At 52.1% G+C, this 26,192-nt stretch overlaps 1 protein-coding gene across 2 annotated transcripts in view; it reads right to left on the bottom strand.

Annotated features, from left to right (window-relative positions):
* Positions 1-25,332, bottom strand: part of spen (split ends) — a 198,380-nt gene extending 173,048 nt beyond the window's left edge. For both annotated transcript variants that reach the window (XM_050168424.2, XM_050168426.3), the window contains exon 1: positions 25,110-25,332. In XM_050168424.2, the coding sequence (XP_050024381.2) occupies positions 25,110-25,192 (83 nt within the window). In that variant the 5' untranslated portion in view covers positions 25,193-25,332. The remainder of the gene's footprint in view (positions 1-25,109) is intronic.
* Positions 25,333-26,192: the final 860 nt, after the last annotated feature.

Here is a 26,192-nt window from a genome sequence, read left to right as displayed (position 1 = left end):
GGAGAAAAGAAAAGAAAAACGAGGAAGCAAGCAAGCGAGTGAGCCCTGCGTTGTGTTCGCTCCGTTCTCCCCAGCGGCACTGGTCCAGAGGCGGCAGCGGCAGCAGCAGAAGCGGGCCCCAAAAATGCACGCACGAACGATGTGACGGAGGGGAAGACGACCAGGCAAGCAGGGGGAAGGCACACACACACGGCCATCGATTCCGGGGCCGCAGCAGAAGAGCGGGACTGCTGCGATCCATCAGGGGGACGTGGGAGGAGGCGGAGAAGGACGGGGTGACCATTCCACCACTCCCTCTTCCATCGCGCGCCCGCTCGGCTCTCTCGCTCCTTCTCAGCCCAACCCTCAACAACGAGCTCTCCGAGTTCGGACCGAGGGTTCTCGTCGTGCCAGGAACGGCGCTGCGTCAGCACGGCTCGGACAGACTCGCCTCGTCCCCCCCCCCCCCCCCCCCCCCCCCGCAGCGGATGGCAGACGAGGGAAAAAAAGCACGCCCAAGAAGGTTCCCCGAAATGCCTGACTGCTGCTGCTGCTGCTGCTGCTGCGGGAAGGAATCGACCTGTCTCGATCTGAAACGACGCTATTTATATATTTACGCCTCGACAGGGCTCGGCACGACCGTCCGTCGTCGATGAGGCGCGATCGATGCGTCCGCGCAGGGGACCGAGTCGGCTACGTCATCCCACCAGGGCGGTTCAGAAGGTCCGCTGCCGAGCACGACGTCGCGGCTTCGATTACCGCAGACGTTTAGGTGGAGGGCAGCGAAACGCAGAAAGCGTTCGTACGCCGAAACTGCGACGAGAAGCCGAAGAATTTGCGGTAGTCGAAGCCTGGACATCCGCGCTCGAACCAACAGCAGCCCTCGCGGCAGCGACGTAGCATTTGGGTAGCAAAAAACGAACCGGTCCCTTCCGTGGCCTCCAGTTAATTTCGGCGAGACAGCAAATACACGTTATGCTGGTTTGCCGAAAGGCTAACGCGGATGGGATACGAACACAGATCGCAAGGAGACAGTTTAACCGGGGATAACTGGAAATTATCGAAGCAGTATCCGGCAAACTGCCTCATAATTGCGGCAACTGAGTAAAGAAGACCAAGAAAAAGAGAAACAAAAAACAGCAGCCGAAAAAAAAAACTAATCTCTCGCGGACATACCGCTGAAAAAAAAAACACAAAGAAAGAGTACCGCAGCATCACACTTAGCTTAAAGTGGTCGTTCATCCCGAGAGGCGCTGCGTAGAGCAAACTATACCAGTTCCACAAATGATCAATGATAACTGAACCTAGGCCGACGCGAGTTTGCCCCGAGGGTGGGAAGAACGGGTCCCTTAGCAGCCAGCAGCAACAGCATCAGCAGCGGCAGCAGGAAACGAATAAGTGTCCGTCCGCCCTCCGCGGATCTAGCCATACGAGCCTACGTATCGGGCGAAAACAGCAGAAGCCACACAGTTACAGACGGCAGGCGCTATACGGGCATACATTAAAAGCATGCAGCGTAGTGGACGCCCGAGTACGAGGCGTCTGAGGGACCAGCGGTCCAAAAGTGCCGACTTTCGGGCAGTTACGAACGATTCTAGCAGATACGCCAGCATCAAGCCTTCTGCTCGCGATTGACTACTGCAACAGAAGCGCTTTATTCAACATTAAGATGCGCAGCGAGTGGCAGTTTGTTGTGTTTAATGGAGCCCCCAGAAAAACGCAAAATACGAAGCTATAAGTGTTAACAGCGCACACAGACGGGGACAGAGTGAGGAACAAGAGGACATAGCGCTAAACTACAACTTTGAAGCTTTATCAAGTAGCCCAGCAAGCCATACTCGTGAAGATGAGGCTAAATAGGATAGCACATAACCTGGAAATAAGCGGAGAGAACGAAACTGCGAATCACTTCAAGAAAGGAAAGGAACGAATCTAAATAAAACTTCAGGCGATTAGAAGATGACAGCTGACAAGCCATCTTGTGAATTCACGCAACAACGCGAAGAAGGAAAGCGATTCCACTGTTTCATGACGTCGAACAGCGGGGAACCGTTCGACGGCGTTGATAAGCACGAACAAGCAGAAATAGCTCACTGTTGTTTGCTGGCGCCAAAGGCACTGGCTCTGCCGGCGGTACCTACAGTAAAAAAAATCCGTCGCCTGGCCAAACCGCGAACCTTCCGCACGTGCGAAAGAATCGCGAAATTCGCTTCCCGACTGGCGCGCAGGTACAAAGCTCCACAGCCGCGCTGCACGGTTCTCTTCTCTCAGCGAGAACGGATCGCGTAGCTTTCAGGGGCGACGAAACGCCGGAATGCAGTCGGCCGGGTGCGCTGGCAAGCAAGCCGAGCCACTTGCGCGGCGCGAAGAAGGCGACCGGCGGCGGCAACCGTGGATCAACAACCGGTCGCTGTCCGGCGGCTCGATCGCCTTGACACCCCGCGGTGAAGAACAAGCGATCCCCCCCCCCCCTTCACTCCATCCAGTCTTCCTGCTTCTAATGATGACCAAAGGCGACCCGCCGCCACTGCTACCTGAGAAGACGAACCCGTCCTGCATAACAGGCCTCGTCCTCGGCGGTCCTCACTTGAGCAACTCTACCCTTGCGCGAGAATCGGAGACCACTGCTGCAGCAACAAAGGCCCTCCGAACAGGGATCCGCCATGCTTCCGAACCACCTCTAGCGTCTAACAAGATACGCAGGTTGCATCCAGCCGTGACCCCACCGAGCACGCGCGCAAGCGGCGGAATGCGCAACGTCTTATAAAATGGCGAGCACTTAGCTCGTTAAGCCAGCTTTGCGGCTTTGTCTCTCAGGTGCTCTCTCACAGACAGGGAGAGACTCAATCGCGAAGGCAATCACTGCTCACTTGAAGCTTCTCCTGCGCTGCTGCTTTGGCTCGCCTAACGACCAGCGAAACACTGTTGTGTCATTCTCGACGGGAACACAATTTTCGCCTGAAAGAGCGAGGGCGTTGCTTGATGCTCAACTCAAACTGCTCGAGAATGGCTTTGTGCTTAGTCATCGTGCGACATCATCGCGCTGCTGGCAACTGTGGAAAGCTCCAGCGCAAGGTGCGTCGGATGCACGGCCACGCTAGCTAGGCAGAACCTCACGACATGCCACATTCGTCACTCGATTATGAGAAACACCCAACGACATGTTTACGCACAGTCAGTGCGACTGCGAAATCAAATCGTGCGGTTAGGCCTTCCCAGCAACTCGCCACACAGCCGCGAAAGGCCGCACGTAACTGAGATTTGGTTTAAGCTTGCTTTCGGCGCCCGCGTAGCTAGGCCTCTATAGTATTACCACATGGCTACGGCCGCTAGCAGCTTCATTAGACCTGCCCCATCGGCCACTAAAACGCCGAGAATACAAAGAAAAAATGCCGTTTTAATGCAACAGCGCCGGACAGTGCCGCGAGGAGCGCACCATCGGACCACAGCAATGGCAGCCAGATAGCCGAAGGGAGCCAGAGGAGGTAAGCGTCGTCATCCCAACGCCTCGCTCGCATATTCAACGGGGACGCTAAATGTGCGCACGAAGAAGGACTGCGACGCGCGGCTACCCAGGGCCTTCGCGGTGACAGTTACGACGCGAGGGAGTCAGCTGAGAATAAGGAGACAGCTGCCTGCCAGATGCGCGTAGTTGGGCATATAACTACACGCGCAGATTCAGGCGCAGCAGGCAAGCATGAGAGACAAGGGCAAAAAGAAAGAAACACTGGAAGCAGCAGACTTGCCCATCCCAGCACAATATTAAAAAAAAATAAAGAAAGACAAGACCACGCAAACGTAGCGCTCGTTATGCAACCTCCGTGGCAGTGACACGGGCAGGTTCGGTAGTTCGGGTCACGTGACAAGGCCTCTTCCTCACTCCAACGCGAGCGCGCGTGTGTGTGACGTGTGTGCACAGCCAGGAGAAGCAGGAGGGAGGCGTGGTCCTACGGCTGCACCAAGCGTCGTTTGTTTCGTCCGTGGAAGCAGCAGATGTTTCGCGAGGACGAAGCAAGAGACAAACGCACTTCAAGCGCGCCAGTTCCAAAACTCTCTTCAAACCACATGTTGCAAGATTGGACAGAGAGCGTGCGCGAGAATTGCTCGATTGCGGAATCATCCGGGGGCAAATAAAAAAAAAAAGTGATGGAAGAAATGCCACGCAAGAGAAATTGCGCTATCCCGGGATGCCAGCTGGACGCTACCGACGAAATCTGTTGAACAAAGTAACAAGACGAAAAAAAAAAAGATGCGGAGAATGTCATAAATAAAAGGCTACAAACAACGATTGTGATCATTGCCCTTTTCAGCACATAAATAAAAAGGAAATGAGCAATAAAGCAAGGAGCAATAAAGCGAGCCAATATAATACTATTCATTCCACTTTGCGGTCGACGACGCAGAGAATAGGCAGGCTTTCATTTTATCATTCACGGATAGGTTATGCGTCGCCTCGCTTTTCATGACAGCTTCGCGGCTAGTACGACGACTGAGGAACTCTAGGCGACCAATAGTCGGGAACCCGTGCAACTACTTTCATGAAGCGCACTGAAAGTAGTCGCGATTAGTACTGCACACAGCTCGCTCACTCGCAGCTCCAAGCTATATGCACCGCCTGGTCAGGCGCTTTTGGGATGCGTGTCGCGTGCCAAGGATGCAGAAAAGTCTCAAATGGAGTCCTTTTTTTTTTCCTAATTAGCAAGCGCGCTTCTCCGCATTGCACATATGCCCAAAACTGACGACGGCACCGGTCATCGTTCAAACGAAGACGAAACGCTGGCCGTACTACACGCTGGGGCTTGTCTCTTGCACATACTTTCATCGCGAGCGTCACGTGTACATTTACCACTTCATAATACAAGAAAACTGTGCTTGTACATGCTGTCTGCATAAATAACTACGCCGCCATTAGTTCGCCACACCACCTTGTAGAAAAGTAGGTTTTACAATTATGAACAGTCTCTTGCTTTAGCCCGAATGTGACGATGGACGTGATCATAACATGGACACCGACCGCGCGCGCACGCACGCACACACACACACACACACATATTATATATATATATATATATATATATATATATATATATATATATATATATATATATATATATATATATATATATATAAGGGAAACCCCATACTCGGAGACAACTTTCTGCGGCAGTGAAGGGGATGCCATAGGGGGGCCGAGCTTCCGCACATGCGTTGCCGCGTCAAGCAGTCCGGCAGAGTCCGATACCACTTTCACTGTCTTGGAACACATGGTAAATCCGGGCAGCTTACACGTGCGACGCTTCCGAAACGCTCCTTGGCGCAGTCGGATGGACCACGCGAAATCCACATCGAACTGCCGTGTGAAGAATTATTACTCGCAAAAGCAGAAGAACGAAGGAAAAAGATGATCGGAGTAGGAGGTTAGTAAAGAGCATTAGACTAAGCACAAGGACAGCATTGCCTTCTCGGGACGGAAGGAAGAAAGAAAAATTATACGTCCTGTGGCCCGCGCGCGATCCAAGCTCTAAACGTCACAGCGCCAGGCACGCAGGGCTTATACAACGAATTTCCGGCGTTTTTTTTTTATTGCCCTCGTGCCGATTAGGGTCGGCCGAGAGGCAACCGGGGCGGACCTTTCTAGACGAAAGGAAACGAACTATCCGCAACGACCAGCCATTACACATTACGACAAAGCAAGCAAGGAAACCGACAGAACCGGAAACAACAACGAAGTAGTGAAGGGACCACGACACCGCGAATCTTCACCCCGGTTTATGTGCCCGCACGCGCGCGAACACACACACATACACACAAGCAAGTCATATAACACAGAACACCACGGATAAGGGGCGTTGCTCTCAATTCGCTAAGGCTTGCGAGAAGGAAAAGTGGAGCGGCTATAAACAACGGCGGCGCCACGAGGAGAGAAAACTCGGCGACGAAGACGAGCCGACCTGCCGACGACAACGCCCATGGCGCGCCGTATTTCGCGCTCTTTCGCGTCGCTATCTGCAAATGGCCGAGGAAAAACCAACGCCGGTGGTCGCTCGCTTCGTCGTCGTCGACGAGCGAGACGACCAGCACCGGTGGCGGCGGCTGGGCGGGTCGTAAATTACGGCGACGAAACGAACGCTAGCACCCGCGAAAACACCGAGGACAAGCGAGCGAGCGGGGCCGGTGCTGGGATGCGAGCTCTTTCGCCTCCTGCCCCACAATGGCGGCGGCCCCTGCGAAGGAACACTTGTTCCTTCCGGTTTCCGCCCCGGCCCCGTCTCTCTGGGATGCAGAAGGGAGGTGGGGTGGGGCAATGAGAAATGGCAATAAGAAAGGACAGACTTGGGGGGGGCATCGCAAGAATAGAAGGCCGTCGAGAAGAAAGCGGCGCGATACACACCGGCCGACCTTCTTATTCTTTCCTCCTCTCCTCCGGGGCAAGTGCTAAGAGCGATCTGCCAGAAAGTAGGCGAGGCCGGACAAAGATGGCAGCCGAGTCCTCGTCGCACTTTGCGACGCACAGATGCTCGAGCGCGCATGGAGACACAGACGTAGCCCCTACCACGACGGTCGAGCAACTGCCGAGGCCTTGGGGCTCCCAACCGCAATGCTGCCGCCAGGTTCGGCACCGCTGTTTAACGAAAATGGCGTGCCATTGCGCCTCCTAGGCGCGGAAGACGAGCGTATGTCGCTCGGACTGTTTCGGTCGACGATAACTACACATGCCATATACAGCATGTCTAAGGACAGCAAGACAGCACAAGCGTTGCTGTGCTATCGTCGCGACGAACTGCATAATTCGCAGTCATGTCAAACTAGTCTACCCGCGCACCATTATGGAGATAACTAATCGCATATGGGACGCAGGACTTAACGTTCCAGGCACTGTGCGCCGTGAAGGGTGCGTCTGTTCTTCCTGGTTAACTAACTAGGTCATCTGCGTCGTTTGAGCGAATTACAAGACGGGCCCGCACGGGTATAGTCGCGGGAAGGAAACTTCCGCGTTTCGTCTGCCTGGCTGCGAAAGAGCTGACGAAACACAATCTGTCACCAAGCTACCCTCTCTAACAGTCACACTCACGTCTATGAAAACAGTATGAGCGTAAACAGGAGTGAGTGTGCCGACCTACGCCAAGCACGATGGGTTGACCCCAGGGCTCGATAGGTCACGTGGAAAAGAGCAGGCGAGAGTGTGCGCTGCTATTCTGGCTATTTTCAAATTCCGCCATAATGCCGAATTCGCCCTCTTGTCCGTTCTGATTGGCTCACAGGCCTGCTGCAGCCTCTCTGATTGGCTGAAAGCGCCGACACGGTGGAATTTGACAGTGTCCTGAATAAGTGATGTTCAAAGCATGGCGACCATGACGCGTTTCGGCTCCTGCAATCAGTTCTTGCGCTCGCAGTGCACAAAAGCATGGGCTTCGACATGTTTCCGTTACTCCGAAGAACCCATCGCTGGGGGTGCGATTTGGACGCTACCTATATCACCCTGAGATTGAGGAAGAAAAAATAAAGGCAGTGCCAAGCACGGCAGTGCAGGAACCCTGTTGAAAAGGAATCAACATCAACGACAGAAAGTAGGCCGAAAACGAAGGGTACAGTAACTTGTTGCCCAGTGCCTTTGATATCTATACTGCTTTGAAGAGCAGTAGCACGCAAAAAAAATAATGTTCAGGACACGAACCACAGTGCGTTGTGCTCGTTTTCGTATCCCACGTTACGACGCTGCTGCACACGAGCAAAACAGAGTAATTGAAGAGCAAAATACAAGTACGATGTCCAGAAAACGTTCGAGACAAGAACGTTTAATGTGCGCGTGTCACTAGCCAAGCGTCGAAGGCAGCAGATGGAAGGCCGCAAACAGAGAGGATGGCGTATTATCCAACCTTCATCCACCGTCCAAGCCACTTGCGGTGTGACTCATCACTGATCCCCGAGACTCTCTTCCCTCCCGGGACGTTTGTTTTTCTCAAGAATAGGCTCAAGTCACGCGGATGTGTATATATGTGTGTGCTCCACAACAAAACGAAAGCCTCCACAAAACTCGACATTGACATGGCACGGCAAACAATTGCGAACAACACGTTAGCGTTTTGACGAATTCGTGGCCTTCAAACGAACAGCCGTTTTAAGAAAATAATATGCCAGCCTCGGCCGCTGCCAACGGCCCAAATGCTGTAAGTACGGTCTCGGCTATCGCTACGATTTTTTTTTTTTTTCACGAAGTTCTATTGCAGCTAGACATCGAAAGAGCAAATGAAATGGCCTATAAAAGTTGTATGCCAGAAGGTGGACGCGCCACCTTTTCTCGTCCGCTAACCTATTCCACAAAAGCCAAAACGACATGCGACGCTGGTTGCGAGCTATGCGCTTCTTTTTAACAAACCGGTGGTCAAAGGCGGGAAAAATATGTCCGCAGAGACACCTCACCAACGCTGCGAAGACTAACCATCCCAATTAACCATAAACAAGAACCTCTAGAGACGAAAGACACGAGACGCCTGCGTTTGCGCTGTTCAGTTCCAAAGATGGTTTACAACCACGTTCAAGTCTTAATGCTTTCAGAAAACACGGACAGAAAACATTTGGTCCTCTCCGTGCATCATCTGAGCACCGTCTGTTTCTCTCTCTCTCTCTTTATGAACTGTGCAGGCCTGGATGCGATGATAGCCCGCATGCTCAGTCAAGAAAACGCTCTGTACTAGGGGCGTTGCATTCCTAGGGAAAGTTTCCATCATCATCACCATCAAAAAGGCGTGATAAACAAGGTCCAAAACATTGCCGAGTGACGCCAGCGAAGCTCCACCAAAAAAAACTCCACGGCACTCACTCACTCCGTGTGGGAAACGGCCCAGATGTGACCCAGACAAGGAGAGAGTCTGCTCGTCTGCGTTCCCACCACCAGCCGAAGAGACCACACCGCCGCAGCTCGCGTTCAACGCCTGGACAACAAACCTCGCAACAACGGCAGAGGCGAGCCACCACACCGCGGACGACGGAGACCCGAGGAACGCAGCCCTCTCTGTGCATCTTTGCTTTTCCCGCAGTCTCGGCTGCCTACGCCCTCGCAGCAGCAGCAGCAGCACCGAGGAGCGACTGGGGCGTTGTGCTCCGTCGCCGTCTCGAAGGGACACGCCATCTCTGCCAGCTTACCTACTAGCTCTCCGCTATGCGCGGCGAACAACAGACGAACGAATCAACGGACGGCAAAAAGAAATTCAGCCGTAGAGGATACGAAAAGAAGACCATATGGGCGCAGTGCAAGCGCACAAACACTTTCGTCAACCCCACTGCACTACGCCCTCTCGCCGCCTGAAGGTTCTTTTCGCCCTTTTACCCGTCCCACGCCCAACCACCGCGACTCCCTTCTCTCAGCGCGGAAAGACGAGAAAAGCGAGCCAGACGACAGGGAGATGGCATAAAGGAAAAATAAAATGAAGAGAGAGAGATGGCGAACACCAGGAGCCCACAATCTGCCCGAGCCCAACGGCGATCCCTTTTCTTTGAATAGCGCGCTTTGTGACCCGCATTGTGCACAGCTCCTGGTGGCGTGTATGCAGGGCGGGTCTGGCAGCGACAGTGACGCATGCGTTGATCCAACCTCTTCCCATCCACAGAAAAGCGACGGCATGTATATGCGCGCACACACGCACACACACACTCTCCCTCTCTTCCTCCTTCAGTTTAGTTAGTTCATCCCATGCGCCTATTCGTTGGGGGGGCAGCGGTGCTCCCACACGAAAAAAAGAAAAGAAAGAAATGCAACGGGAGAGGCATGCCTGGACGAGCCAAGAACCAGACGTCACTTGATACAGACCGAAACTTGCTACAGATCCAGAGAGGGCATTCGCTTCGTGAACGCGCTGCTGCGCTGGAGCACAGAAGCAAACACGGCTCCTAGCGGACATGGCATCAGGGGTCCGACCAGAGAGACATGTGCAAGTGAAACGAACAAGACATCCGTTCGGCTGAGGGCGACGTCCGGGAACGACAAGTGGAAGGAAAGGGGGGGTCCGCTGGCGCCGCACAGGACGCGGTGCAGGCGCTAACCGAGTCCCGTCATCGGGGCTTTCACCCTTCGCAAGCGAATAACTAGCGTAGGATACAGACGGCTCCCTAACAGCTACGCCTCCTTGCGCACCGTCAGGCAGGCAGTCAAGGCGACTCAGAAAAACGCGAGAACCGGTCCTGACCCATGCATAGTTCCGTGTGGCCTTGTCATAGAGGCACTAACCATAAATCAACGATGGTTCGACGAAAAATAAGAAGTTCACTTATAGTATAGCGTGCAAGTGTGCCATCGCAACCGTTCTCGGAACGTTAGAAACATGTGCTAGGACTATAGCCCACAAGAATTACTGGCGCTGACGTACGTTTCCCTAACGCGTACTTGCGCCGCCTGCTCGAAAAGCAAACGTCGTGTCTCAGAAGGTAAACTTCGCATGGGAATTGGAAATGTCGGCAGGAGCTCATATTTAACGGCGTCGCGTTTGCCAAGTAAGTGGCATTTCGGAGGATACAAGGTCCGCGCGTCGATTTACGGAACGCGGTTCGAAGCGATATAGCCGCGCCACCACTTCGTTTGCTTCTCTGGTTAAGCGAACGCCTCCCTAACATTAATATCGAACGCAGCGAAGGTTTCGCATACGGACTTCAGAGGCCTTGTCCGCGCGGAAAGCCGAGCCGAGGTCTGCGCGAGTGGGCAGTAATAAATGGGCTACACGCACTCACGTAACGCGGAAACTGGAGGCGGCGAGCACATAAGTACAAAGCATACAAAGAGAGAGAGACGAAAACCAACGGTCGAGAAGACGAAAAAAATGGAACGAAAGAATGAACGATCGCGAGATCCCAGGCCGCGCGCGGCGGTGCATATGTATATACGCCCCCGGAAACAGCGCGAATCGCAAGGGTTGCTTGCCTGCCAGCGTGCCTGCTCGCGGTAGAACGCGAGCACACCCACACGCGCGAGCGCAGCGCGGACGAGAACCGCGGTGACTCAACGCGGAAGCCGCGATAGCGCGACGGGGTGGCGACAAAGAACGTTTTTTTCCGATCTGGAAGGCGGCAGCTCACGCGTTTGTGCCACCCGCAACACGGGTTCCTTTCGCTCTCTTGGCACGGAACCAAGCTAAGGCAAGCGTGGCTCTCTCTCTCTCTCTCTCCATACGACGTCTCAACCTATAACTCTGTGCAGTGAAGCGAAAGCTGTGTGTCGAGTTACAGAGCCAACCGGGAATGAGAACCACGAACAACGGTTTTCATACCGTTGCCCGCCGCAAAATACTACTCCCGCACGCGTTACAGCGGCGATGATGCTAATCTGGACGCTTTCAAATTTCGCCGTGCTTGGGTTACGAGCCAATCAGAGAGGACGTAGCTATCCTGCGAACCAACCAGAGGAAAGGTGGTGAGTCCGACAATTTGGCGGAATTCGAATGTGTCCAGATTAGAGCCCCGGCTGAATCTGTCCCGGAAGGATCCGCGATGCAAAGTCACAGCGCGGATTGATTCGCAACATCAAGGATCAGCCCACCCACATACATTGTCTGAAGCATCGCAGGATCAGCGGCGTACTACAGGCGAACCCTTCCTTCTTCCACTTAGAGAAGCATCCGGTTCCTTTTTTTGTCCGGTTCGCTGACGCAATCCGTAGCTCTTGCGCAGCATCACTGCTGCACGGATTTGGGTGAGACGGACAAAGCTATAAAGGCTGGCCGCGAAACTAAGCCCCCAAGGCGGCGGCAAGGTGGAGTTGCCGCAAAGCGCCGCAACTTCGAGGGTGCCGCGGCGGCGATGTGGACGCAGCGAAGATGAGCCTAGCGCAACTAACTCTCTCGCCGCTGTGAGCTGTCCCACGGCGTCGTGTGCTCGCGTGCTGACGCAAGAACCCCGGAAGTCGAGCACGAGAGAGAAAAAGGAGGCGCCGGTAGCAACGCAAGCCGGCCGGGCAACCCGATGCTGGCGCCGAAGACGCCGACGCACGCGCGCTAACAGGCCACCCGCCGCGTGCGAGCGGGTGTACAAAGTGTTCAGGCGACACGCGGTGCGACGGGTCCGAGAAAAAGTTGGCTTTTCCGACCGAGCAGCGGAAGCCTTAAAGGGCACGGCTTCCGAGACTGGCGGTCGCGCTCGGAGGCCAAGGTCGACCGAAGAAGAAACGACACACTGCCGCTGACTCACGACAGAGTTCATTTCCAAGCTCGATACGATCCCCATACCGGGCAAACGGGTACAATGCGCGTTTGATGTAGCGACATAAAGTGCTATAACAAGTGCAAATATGGTCACCAGTTTCCAAACCATAAAACACTGCGATTTAGCGCGAAGAGCGTCCGGTTCCTTTGTCCACGACCAGGACGGTACGTGGTTTGCACTTGTCCACCACGGCGCAACGCGCTACGTAAACTGCTCTACGGACTAACAAGCTCAAATAAGAACACCGTTCCTACTGGTAGAAACACGTTGGATGTGGCTGTTGGCACGATTAGTGGTAACGCAGGATCGCACGCCAAGCCAGTGTGTCCCCTGCGATGCCTTCAAGCCGCATGACTTCGCCGAGACCTGTTCCACATTGGCAGACAGCGCTGCAGTAGTGCGAGCGTTTCGGAAAAACCCCGAACGCCGAGACCTCGGCGTGGTTTAGTGCGCAATAAAATACTGCGGCGCGACAGCGCAGACAACAGTCTGTTTTCCACAAGACCTACGGTGGCCGCCGTATCAAAAACACCCGCGTCCACAGAGTAATCGAGCCGCCATTAGATCCGCCCGAGTGACCAGCGTGATAGCGCGGTCGGTATACACAGAAGCGCACTTTTACATGCTAGCCTCGCTTGTCACAGATGCTGGAGGAAGGGCGGATAATTGATTCATCGCCACCGATAAGGGGCAACGCAACGTAGCCAACGTGATTGATGTCCATACGCTATCTGTAGCCAACGATAAAATCGGGTCGTCTGGGAATTATAACACTGAGTTGAGAGGAAATCACGGTAACGCTAGAACTCTCGGGACAGCGTTACCGGTCCACCGCCACCGAGAGTTATCATCCGCGCAAATTACGCGCGAGCAGCGAAGTAAGTACAGGGTCTCATTAATTGGAGAGCTAACGTGAGTGGCGGAGCTAGAACGCCACACTAGGCTGCCTTAAGACACCAGCGTTTCTGAAACGCAAGAAGCTTGCGTACGCTAAGGTAGCGTTAGCGCAGCCACGGAATTGTAAGGTCGGCACTACGCGTGCGCAGAACCTACTCTCCTTGCGCGCAGAGTCGACTAACTGTATTTCCGGAACTTCCCAAAGTTTCGTAAGGATAGCGTTGTGCTGCAAGCTCGTATACTTCTTACCACACTAAAGGTACCAAGAAAAGGAACGCTAACCGGCGACCGCGTTCTCGCCTTCGCCACGGAGCGGGGAAACAGCGCGTATGCGAGAATACCGAGTGCGAGCTATGACATTAACGAAGATAGTACGTACACTTCGTGTAAACCCGAAGGATTCCACATCACCGTGTGAGTAAGCTGATTACGGTGCAATCGCACCGTAACTGTTTAGGCCCGGCCTATGCAAATGCTCAACGCGCTTCCAACAAAGGCGTACGTAACAGTCGTATAGCAGGACGAGCCTCTCCCGAGGAGTCCCAGACGAGGCGGCGCGTGGGCACTAATCCAGACCCACCAGCGCGTTAATCTCTCCCAAAGGATGAGGAGCCACACAAAAGAAAAGCACGTATAACAACACGGATGAAAGTTGCAGTGAAACATGGACATGGAACGAATATACGGGTAAGCGCAGGCTGCGATAGGGTCGTGAAGGAGCCCTCACGTTGCAAGTCGACTCGACCTGCGAGCTAGAAGGAAGGCTGCGATGGAATCGAAGAGATCCGCTCTCCGATAACGAAATGACCCGGACTATATATATATATATATATATATATATATATATATATATATATATATATATATATATATATATATATATATATATATATATATTTCTTTTTAATGAGAAGTTCTGTGGGTCCGGTGCATAGGTAGTTTTAGAAACGAAGGTGCACACTTACGAAAATTGCATCTTTAATGTTTTTAACGTTTCGGCCGTGGCACGGCCTTCGTCAGAATAAATATATATATATATATATATAAGTTGTATAAGCTACACCCCGAACGCTTCGGATGGTGAAAACTCGATCAACGCAGATGCTTTTTTTAAACGATACACACGAATGACGACGGGCGTCAACCATACACGCAGGATGTTCGAAGCGGTGTTACAAAGAAAAGATAAATCAGCCCAGATGATATATTAGCCTTTCAAAGCCGCATCAGCATTTCGATGGGAAATAGAAAAAAAAGAACAAGATAAAGGATTGATTATCATCGCAGGAAATGAGAGCGAAATTGCGCTTACTTTGTTTAGTTTCACGTCCTAAGCGCGCAGCCGATGACGTCAGTACGACGTCACTGATTCTGCCGCATTTTCACGCACCTGGGTCGGCAAAAAGGCCCGCAAGAATTGCCAGGTTTCAGTCTTCGCTTACTTTCGGTAAACGCTTCATCAGCAAGCCGGACGCCGGCAAAAATCTATTACGTCATGAAAAGCTGGAGCGCGAATTTCGGAATGTCGCCGCCTAAGCGATTTCATTTTTCTGGCCTTCTTCTTTCTTTGTGTTCTTCCTTGTTTACCAAGCTTCCAATCATGGCGTGACTATACTCCGACACCTTCACCGTTGTCCGAAGAGTATAATCTAATAATCCAACTTAAGCATTGCTACACTTCCTTTTATCGCCTACTTCAGCTGTTCGCCAACACTGCGCTGCCCGAAAAAGCGGATTGGGAGCCGCGCCACAAATTAGTTATTCCTGGACTAGTATATATATATATAAGACGCGGGCGCAGCGACCAGACACGCAGCCTGCATAGCGTATTCACTCGGATATAACCCCCCCCCCCTCCTCCTCTTTATTTTCTTGAGGCTCACGATGGCCAAAGTAAAGGAGGCGGCCTCCGTAGGAGAAACTCTAGCGTTAATGTCTACAGGGTGTCCGACGTAACTTAAGCCAAACATTAAAAATACGCAAATGCCACGTAATTGGAACCAAGGTAACGCTGTTTGCCGTCGCTTGGAGATACTCAGATTATTTTTTCATTCCGCCTAATTAGATAATTCGTCTTAATTAATCAACTTCTCGAATATTATAGTTAGATTAAAAGTGCCAATGAGAAAATGGTAGGGCAACATGAAAAACTCCCGATACAGCTTTCTACTGCTCGATACGTGCTACATAAAAGTGTTTTTCCGAGCGTGAGATCCCGCGAATACACGCAAAATCACCGCCATACTGTACGCTCAAGGCACTTTGCGTCTAATCGAAATATCTGGAAATTGCTCAATTAATCAAGACGAATTATCTGATTAGGTGGAATTAAAAAATAATACGAGTATCTCCAAGCGACGGCAAACAACATTATCGTGATTCTGTCCAGCGACGTGAAATTTGCATATATCTAATGTTTCGCTAGGACAACAGGCGGCCCTTGTAGACGCTGCTTGGGTCAAAGGCAAAGAGGCCTACACCGCTGTGGTGGTCGACAGCCGGGGCGAGGTACGGGACGCCGTCACCATATTCACTAAGGATTCCACGGTGGCGGAGCAAGCCGCAATTGCTCTAGCCATCAGGAACCGCAAATGGTCTTTCATCTATAGCGATTCCAAAGCAGCAATTAAGAGCTTTGACAAAGGATATGTAGCTGGGACTGCGGCTAAAATTATCGACAAGGTCGAAATTATCAAAACTGAAATCCGATGGTTTCCTGCACATATGGGACAAGTGGACGAGACTCGGCCCAACCTCAACGAGGTGACGAACGACCTGGCACGAGGACTTGCTTGCCGTGCCGGTCAGAGCCGAACCGACGCCCACTACCATTCCGGGGAGCATAAAGATCACTTACTAACTTACAACGACATTACTAAATATTACTACTTGGGCCGTAGGCAATTCCCTCTGCCACACGTAAAATTGAACAGGGCTCAGGCAGTCACGCTACGTTTACTGCAAACCGGGACGTACCCCACTCCGTATTTCATAAATAAAATTCACCCCGAAAGAGAAATTAGGAAAGAATGTAACGTTTGCGATGGCATCATTGACATCAGACACATGCTGGCGGGCTGTCCCGCGACTCTCGCCGACCCCGAAGAAAAATGGCTTTACGGGCAGAAGTTGTTAACAAGCTCTTCATATAAAGATCAGCTACGGGCTGTCCAGAGGGTCCATGATGACGCCATAAGGCTCGGCCTGGTGGTGCCGACGTGGACGCGGCCCGCCTCGGTCTGAAAAGACCGGGCTTCAGGACACTAATAAAGTTTTGTGAATGAATGAATGAATGTTTCGCTCGAGTTATGTGGGACACCCTGCATACCGGAGAGTCAAGCATGGCGGCTCAAGCAGTATGGGCACGATGATGCAGTTAATAGTACGGATTTGCCTAAACTTTGTCCTTCTGGCTTCAAAAGGCTTTGCCACTTCGCGAAATTAATCATTTCCAACAAAAAATTTCGCGTTATAGTTGGAACAATGCGCTATGATTACGTATGTGCGTAGATACTTCTTGTCTCCATGCGTAAATAAAAAAAAAGCGATTACTCGGAAATTTAGAAGGACAACAGCGTAATAATAACGCCAAGGGAACGCCTGAAGCCAGAAGTACGAATATTACACGAACCCTCAACGATCGCCGCGCCTAAGTTGTGGAGGCTGTGCATTCGGATCCGCTTTCAGTTGTTTTTCTTTTTCTCATTTTAAACATTTCAGCTTAAACCACAGTGAATTCCTTTAGTTCCCTCTAGTTATTTCTGTAGCAAGGTCTGCGCGTCTGCCTAGATTTCACCGCTAATAAAACGCACTCGTCGATGCCCCATTACTCCCATATCTAATAATCCGATATGAAACATAAAGGACCCCTATATAAAAAATCGGTCTTTCCTTTCCGTCATGTGATGTCATGGGGAAGACGGGGCTTTTTCACTTGAGCCACTCGTGCTCTGGCTCTGCCGTAGCAGGGCAGGTTATCTCGAAACCTGGCAAAATACGGCAGTAGTTCGGCCTTTGCCGCCCGACGTGCTCCGCAGCGTTCGTCATTTATTTCGCGCATGCGCAGCAAGACGTTGAGAACGAAAATAACCCGAGAGCACGACCATTATGCAGTCCGCCGTCGGTCATGCATATGGGCGAGGAAGATCGACATCCGGACCACACGACGACGCTGCATACGCTTTAATTAAAAAATACGCAGAGACGAGAGCCGACGGGTATGTCGGTTGTATCGCTTTTTTTTTTTGCATTAGCTGTATGCCTGCTGCGCAGCAGAGTGGGAGGGAGGGAACGTAGGTGCAGGTGCAACGTACGAGCGCGCGTTCTTACCGGCCGCGTCTGTCATGCAGTCAGTTTTATGCTGGCGGGCCACCACTACCAAGGCCACGAAGCGAAGCGCCTGACTGTGGAGAGACAGAGAGGCGGCCGCGCCTATTTTTGCGACGTTCAGGATAACGGGAAGCGTTCGGGAACGACAAAGCATATTACTGAAGTACTATAGCGCCAAACAGACGACATAAGAAGAAGAGACACGGACGAGCGCTTTCGTGCGCTCGTCCGTGAAGCGCTCGTCCGTGTCTCTTCTTCTTATGTCGTCTGTTTGGCGCTATAGTACTTCAGTAATTTGCGCCAACTAGCCCAACAAAAAGTTCTGCGGGACAAAGCATACATCGGGAAAGGATGTGCAGCTAGTGGTAGTCTCGCGATTTCTTTCAGCGGACGATAAAACATACCAGCGCCTTTGTGACGTGCTCTGTGTATCTTTTCTCTGTAATTGCGCCTTCGCGCCACATTAGGTCGGAAAACACACCAAGCTATTTAACGCGCAACGTCACAGGTTGCTGACTGCAAGTTCGATTCCGTCTCAAAGGTTAACCGGCGAATTATGTGACATAAACGAGCAGTTCCGGTGCTCAGCGCGCAGCAAACAGCAGCAGGAAAGAAAAATATAAAACGAGAAACTAAAAAAAAAAATACGCTTGTCAAGCTTTGGTGCCGTCGTTAACTTAGCAGTGACGTATTAAAGAAGGGCTGACCGATAGCTGTGGGAGGAAATCACAATGCTATGTCGCCAGATCGTAAACATCATCGGCTCGATTATAATCAGCCCCTTCTAGATACGTTTGTTGAGCTATAACCCGCTGTCTGGAAACTAAGATATCCACAAGAACCACCGACACGGGTTCTATTTACGCTTGTCAGAGGACCAATAAAAGGAGAAAAATATCTACCTGCGCAGTAATGAGGTACCGATAGGCAAACTGATATTTCCATTTCCGCCTATCGCTTCCATAGACGGGAAACAGTGATGGCATCCTGCCGACAAACAGCGCAGACACAGAAGTGGACAGAACGAGAACACAGAATAGAGAATGCAGCAATGCGAACACACTTGTCAGTGTACACCAGGAAATGATGTCCTGGTGTAAACTGACAAAAGGAATTCGTACACCAGGACAATGATGTCCTATTGCACGCTACGAGCATCACTAGTCCGACAGCACAATTAAAGACGATGGGTCAGATACCACAGACTACGTTTACACGAACTCGACGTGAGCGGGTCGAATCGGAAATCGAGATGACCCAGGCCGACCCGAGCGAGTTTAGATGCATTTGGCCAAGAGGGTTTAGCGAGGCAACCAACCCCTCGTAATGGGATTGACACAACTCGCCTCGTCGCACGGCCAGCCCGACCCGCTAGCGTTTACATGCGGCCGCCGACCAGATTTCGGTCCGACAGGGCGACACGACCCGACTTTACCAGGTTCGTGGAAACGTGCAATGTTTCGCGCTAACAGGCATTCGGATGAACACAACTCCACTCGTCGACACGTTGGCTACACTGAGAGGCTTCGGTTGTTTGGTCGCTCGCTGACGATCATGTGATCTGGAAGGCGTGATTAGAACCCGACCGATGGCGACATAAAGGTTAAACGAAAAGAAGGGGCTCGCTTTTCTCTCTACATGCGTCACTCAGTGCGCTAACGAAATACCCGCCTACGAACGCACGATATGTCTAAAAGCCCACAGCAGGAATGCCTTCTGCCGTCCGAATAGACCAACGTTGGTCGCAGCGCCGACAGATATGCTAATCCTGAGCTGCTGATCGAGGAACCCAGCGACGTCTGCGGAGCCACGGCCGATGACGACGCAACGCAAGGCTCCACATACTGGTACTGGAACGCTTCGTCCATGAGGCACGGATTATCGGAACTGTCCGACCGTCCTCGACCACCGCAGAGTGCGCACGCAAGGCCAACAGAGGGGCGCCAATAAACAGCACAGTAGCAAGGGCTCAGGAAATCTCAAAACCTCAACCGCAACCTACGGCCAGAAAATAAAAAAAATAAAAGTAAACGTCGAGAACAGTTCTTCAAGCAGAGTTCGGGCCGGATTAAGAAATCCGGAGGCCCAGCGCTGCTGCTCAGTCAGAATCCTTCCCCCTATCTTCAATCGTGCGCTTATCTGGCAAAGAAAGTAACGAGGAAGAACTAGATACCCACATCGATTATTGGGAAGCACTTGGTTTTAAAAAGCAGGCGATTCATCTCACCAGAGGTGGCCAAGCCGTTCTGCTGACGAACTCCCGGCCGCCTAACGATGGGGCCAAAATGCCCAAACGCGCGTGTACCGCGCTTAGGTTAAGCCTTAAGCAACTCCCTCGTGGTAGAAGTTAATCCGAAGCCCACCTCTAAGACATCCGTCCCAGCCCGTGCAGCCAAGGCACGTTGAACCGCATAACTAATCATTAAGCCTGCATCCCATTCCCTCCCTCCGGGCAGCTAAAAATTCTTCCGCCGATGTATAACAATATGAGCATCTGATACTGATGCGTCAAAGACATCGAAAATATTCAAGCGAGTTATCACACCCTTCGGAAGTGCTAGGGGTCTGTTTGCTGGCTGTTAAAGCGCCTTTATCTTAGCGAAGCGCGCCATAGCAACACAGTACACGGGAAGTGTGACATTCGAAACATGCAGCGGACACAAACTGGACACCAACCGCGGACACGATAGAGAAGTCGCAAGTCTTGCGATATTAACCGCGAAAGGTCGGGAGAATTCAACTTTACGACAGTAGACATTGTTTTTCTACGACAATCATCCGGACCCCAGTGCTCACAGAGGTTGACAGCTATAGAAGCCCTTCCGTTAAAAAAAGGAACAGAAAAGAAAAAAGAAATCTAAAGAAAGGAACAGAAAAGAAAAAGAAGAAATCTGAAGAAAAACGCACACAAAGCAAAGGTCAGCGCCCTTCTTGTCGACGTCAATCGTCAATGCGTACTCATTCGTGTCATTGACGAGACATTGTCGCGTTTTCCGCAATCCACACGACCACATTCGTCACGAGAAAAAGACAATCGGTTTCTTGACAACATGGAATAGAAGAACTGAGTTTAGCTCGCCCAGATGAACCGTAACGTAGCAGGCACGACCTGGATGCATTTACTCCACATCGCTGGCAATAAACAACAAAACGGGAAACGAAAAGAAAAGCGAACAATTACAAGCGTGCGCAAAAAGAAAGAAAGAAAAGGAGAGAAGAAACAGCGTCGCTACGTTCCTCTAAATGCTAATATACACCAAGCGTTCCTCATCGTCGGCAAAAGTTACGAGAAATAAAATGCGCGCGGGTCTACTCTTTTTGAAGGAGTTCATGAACGCTCGCGAATCATTTGACATGCGAGACGCATCGGGACATCAAAATTTTACGGAGTCGTCGTTTACAGGTTCAACGTCAATCAAGCCAAAGGTGGGTGTCATGCTAGCCAAGAGAAATGGACCGAACTACCGCGACGGCCTGTTGGGCGCAGGTCATCGTAGCGCAGCTGGCATAGTTACATCTCAAAAAACGAAATCTGCAACAATATAGATCGACAGCCCGCAAAAGCAACAACAATAAAGGGCACTCGTGGATTTTTCTTTTTTTCACTTTCTCGACTTCCGAGAGTAGTTTCTGCACCGTGCTTGCCAAGTCGCCAACAGTAGAACCAGCAGAGACCGATTTATATTTAACAGCGAAGCACTCGGCTTTACTGCGCGCTACTGTGGAATGGCACACACGTTATATCGACGCCGCCAAGCAATAGAAGGAACGGCTTGAGCTCGTATGCATGTCCGATCCGTTTCCGCAATCTCAAGTTTAGACAAGACAGCGTCAGCTGCGGAGAGCGCACGCTACGCAGCTGCGCGATGTCATACCGGCCCTACAAAGAACAGAAAAAAAAAAAAAAACGCGAGCACCTCCAGCGGCCGGCTTTCACAATTGACGCATCGGCAGTGAAACGATCTTCAATTTAAACGAATAAATAAATATGAAAAAGGATAAGACAATGAGCAGGTGGCTCGATGAGAGCAGCACCGAAAAACGACGACATAAATCACGAACGAATTGATCCCCCTCCGTTTCTACACGACGTCCCGATCCGAAAAGCAGAGCGAACGACGAGACTACGCTGGATGCGACGACGCGGAGGCGCTATCCAGCCCAGCCGGGCGAACGCCTTCCCGGTCTGCGCCTCGCTAGCCGTAGTGCTCGTGAGCCGACGCTGCTGCACGTATAGTAGTAAGGGTCCCGCGCGGATCCCTCCGCGCACAATGCAATTACGCCGCACGAACCCGGTTAACGAACGGGCCACGCAGCAGACGCACGATAGAGATCGACCTTCTTTTCCGCCGCCACTAGCGAGCACGACGACGTAACACAGCCGCCCGCCCGCCACGGCTGCTTACCAACGCGCACGCCCCGGTTGCAAGCTACGCGGGGATCCGGTCCGGAAGATAAAATACCAAACATAATAAACAGGCGGCACCGACGGCCTCAAAACAGCAGCAGCAACAGCTACCGCAGCAGGAGATCGACGCAGCGTCGGCGCCTGCCTCGGGTTGATACAACACCCCAGTTTTGACTTTTCAAGCAGGCAAGCAGACGACGCAGTTACAGATACCGTCTGCTCAGGTCTCCACTCCACATCGAAAGACAAACGCGACAGAATGCTTGAACTTCTGAAAAGTCACTCAGACTGAAATCTCTCCGGAAGCCCAGCGCAGCTTTCTTCAAGCTCACGATACATCTCACGGGGGAGCTACCTTAAAGCAAGCCTTGATAATCAACACGGGCGCTAGGCGATGCTGGATAGAGCTCGGACTCGATTGCCGTGACTGCCAGCAACACTGCCCAAATAGCGCCGAAAATTCTTGAGGAACAGCAAACGTGGACAGCAATAAGAAATGCAACGCATTTCAACGCAGTACCCTGTATGTTAAAGCAATAAAACGCGAGCGCGTAGCCAACCTAACAGCGCATCTTCATGTGGAACACGAAGGCGGTTATAGCCTTAATACAGCTGCGAACCTTCCTCTCCAACTTAGCTCGCGCGATATGGCTCGAAGAAAAGATTTACGCGTTGTTTATGGCGAAGAAACATCTGCGCCGACACCATCGCGAGGCAAATAAAAAGACCGGGATTATGCGATGCCGATGTAGTGAGTCATTCATCTTTCTGGTCGTTCGCCTATTGAGGAATGTTTCTTTTCATATGCGATTATACTTATGTTACATACTCTGCAATCAATTATCGCTTCACTATTGCAAGACAACACTAATATCCTCATGCCTATAAATCAGGCAGGCGTTGCAGCTTCGTTAAATCGCACGAGCAAATATGGCGAACAAAACCGTAGGGCACTTTTTTTTTTCCTCTTCAAGCTTAAAGAACGAAAGCGCGAGGTTACTGGCACTGCTCGCCGCAGCGCCATTCCCGTTATTGGTAAGCAAGGCGCGCATTAACCGTTACAAGAATAGCCACCATTGTAGCGTAGTACATTTTTGGAACGAAACATGCTCAGAAAGCTCGGCCAACGTCGAACGACCAACCGCATTCGGCCCCTTCTACGCGCCTGACCGCGTTATCCGTGTCGTGGCCTAAACTACCCTACTCGTGCATGTCTGTTGGCCCAAATACGCACGCACGGCTATCGAGGCGAACGCTCTTCCCGTCTGTGGCGCGCACGAATATGGAAGCGCTCCGTAACGCGGGCTCCTAACGCTTGCACGAACCACACACTTTAAGCGTACGGACAGCGCTGTGTGGCCCAACACCAGCGACTCACTTGACGTGAACGCAAAGTGCACAAACATCTCGGCAAAAACGGACAACCCGCATCCTGCGCGCACTCGTAGTCGCAACAATATGCGATGTGCGGCATATGTGGCTCAGCATTCGCTATCATGCACGGGCACGTTAGCAGCCACACGAACACGGTCCCTGCCTCACTCGATTGCGTATTTACGACAATCGCTCGTCTAAGGCGCCGCTATTGTTTAAAATGCAATTCGCCTAGCAAATTATTTCATAATGCATGCTCGCTGGTTAGCTCAAAATATTTAAGTGTGTTTCTACTCTTGTCTACGACGCGCGTTCGGGACTGGCCGACAGCACAGGAACTGCGCCGTAGCTACCTGCTCCGAGTTCGCGTGCCGTGGGAGCCGCGTTGATCGTTCTCGCAACTCATGCCGGTGCGCAATCTTAGCAACGAGCTCCACAATTTTGCCAGCCGGTGCAAGAAGCTGCAGGGGACACAATGGTGAGATAACGCAAGGGCACTACTTTTATTGCGCTTATACGCCCGAGGTATTTGTACGTTTCTGCAAGCCGCGCTTGCTTCCACCCACCCGATGAGAACAAAGAGAATGAAACAAGGAGTGAAGAAAAAGCGCTCGAACCCTGCCCGGATTCCAGGAAGGCGGGCGGGCCAAAAGCGCGGGAAGACCGAGCACCAACAGCGAGTAGCGCTACGCAAAAGTTTCTCCCCGAAGCGAGCTGAGCGAGCGAGCAAGCCATGCAGCAGCAGCAGCAGCAGACCGCCTCCGGCAGGAGGGGGGGGGAGGTACTGAAGAGGGCGAGAAAGAAAAAAAACTCGAGGGGAGCGCGTTGCAGAAAAGCACAAAAGACAAGGAACAGAAAGGAGCCCCGTCGGGGGACCGTATACCAAACTGCGCCGCATAGCCCGCGCGTTTCCGACGCGGTGCACCCCCCCCCTCCCCCTACCCTAGCCTTCACCGCACCGTGCGCGGCCCGCCGAGGCACGGACGTGAGCAGCTTCTTCGCGGCTTTTTTGGCCTCGCATGGCCTCGCGTTCTTCGTGAACGCTGCGATCGCGTTCGACCAAGAGAGCTGAAAACTTGCTCAAACTTCTCCCTAAACAGGAAGAGTGCTTCGTTTTAGCGGAACGTATACAAAGTGGGAGCGCAGTCAAAACCAGGAGATTCGTGTGATCCGGCTTAAATATAAACTCAAGAGCTGCGGCACAGATGGCGATCAGATAGGCGAAACACTCTACGTTCCATCAATCCAATCGGAGAACTCGAAGATGAACAAACGAATGAAATAACACGGCTTCGTCAACGAAATCTTTAAAACGAGGCTACGCGTAAGCACGCGATGTGCCATTGTTGGAGAATAGTTCACCAAGGGTTCAGGAAAGACGAAAAATGACAACTTAGCCCACCAGAGCAGCAATGCTATGATCAAAGCATGCACAAGCGAGACCACGCGCTTTTGGCAGGTGGCGATAACAATACAAACATAAACACACCATAACAAAAACAACCGGCACACATACAAATGCGGACCCGGTATCGTAATCCTGCGTGATATCAACGAAACTCCTTGGGAAGCTATAAAGGAAGTAAAATCACTCTACAAGCGCGATCGCACGAGCCAAAGCAAGGCACACAGCACACAATCGCGACGCGCGTGTACGCACACGGGGGAGGTGCACCTCGTGGCTCGAGCGGCAGCACACACCGGGAAAGAATGGCTCACGTCACGGCGATCAGCTCGAGACCGATCATCGCGCACGAGTCATCGGCGCATTCGCTGCACGAGCCGCGATGGCCCACAAGAACGCGCACAAGCACAGCGGCCGAGCGGCCGCGGCAGTCCACGGCCGGCTACCATGCGAGCGAGCGACCCTCGGAGAGGCGCCGCCGCGGCTCGCTGGCGCGGCCGCCAAAATTCGAACCCATCGAGTACGTACCGTTTGAAGTGCTCCCGTATCCTTTCTTCTCGAATATTATCCGGTAAATTTCCGACCCAAAGGTGTCTAGTCTCTCTAACCATCTTGCATTGCTGGCCACATCAGGACATCATTGCGCTGGACTCGTACACACGGCCCCATCAAACATATATCATACACCGTGTGTTTTCTTCGCGGCCCACACTACACGCAGGCATTCTCCGCCGCGAAGAGTGACGTCACCGTTCTCGTGGCTCGCGCGAGAAGCGGCGAGAGCGCGACGAGGTCCGCCCCTCGCGGATGAGGAGGGAGAAGCAGGGAGGGAGGTCAAAATGGCCGCCTGCCTCCCCCCCACCCAGACCGCGGTAGTTTTTTATTTTGTTTGTTTGTCTTTTCTTTTGCTTCTCCCGTTTGGAATACGCACGGAGCGCTGGCCGTTGCTTGTTTTGCCAGGCATTCCTTGTGAAAGCGAAAACGCTGAGAAATTCTTTTTTGTAACACACTCGTCGCGAATACGCGGCTATAAACGGTCATGGATTAAGAAAACTCCCGTGGGAACACGCAATAGTCGTGCCACGTCACAGGCCTCAGCCTCGACCAGCTGCCGTCGTTCGCGTCCCTCTCGAGTGAAACTGAACAAAACTGCTCATATTTTGCACAACGCAAACCCAGGGCACCAAATAGACGGATGTGGTAAATATAACAGAATGAAATATTGCCGCCACAGAAAAGAAAGGCACGCCACACCCTCATGCATTGAGTCGCGTAGGCAGAAGAATGCAACACAACAGAAAAGTGGAAAATACTCCCTGGTGATGGTCGAGGCCACAGCTAACCGTGGCATAACTCGATAAATCCCAGGGAGGTGAGGAAGCGCCGGCGAGTAATCCAAACTAAACGCAAGCCACCCCCACGATGCGGCCTCGTCGATAATTCCGATCGTGGGTTCGCCACTCTCGCTACGATAATCCACTTTTGGGCGCCGATGCGAAGCCGCTGACCGAGCGAAAAATAAGGAACGCAATATATCTCCCGAAATGAGTAAATCCAATTTCGGCATCCGTTTGCATTTCGAGATGCAAAGATGGCCGCCGAGGATCGCCA

Source organism: Dermacentor andersoni, chromosome 3 (assembly GCF_023375885.2).
Source record: "Dermacentor andersoni chromosome 3, qqDerAnde1_hic_scaffold, whole genome shotgun sequence".
Classification (NCBI taxonomy): Eukaryota; Metazoa; Arthropoda; class Arachnida; order Ixodida; family Ixodidae; genus Dermacentor; species Dermacentor andersoni.
This window is presented reverse-complemented; position numbering and strand designations above follow the sequence as displayed.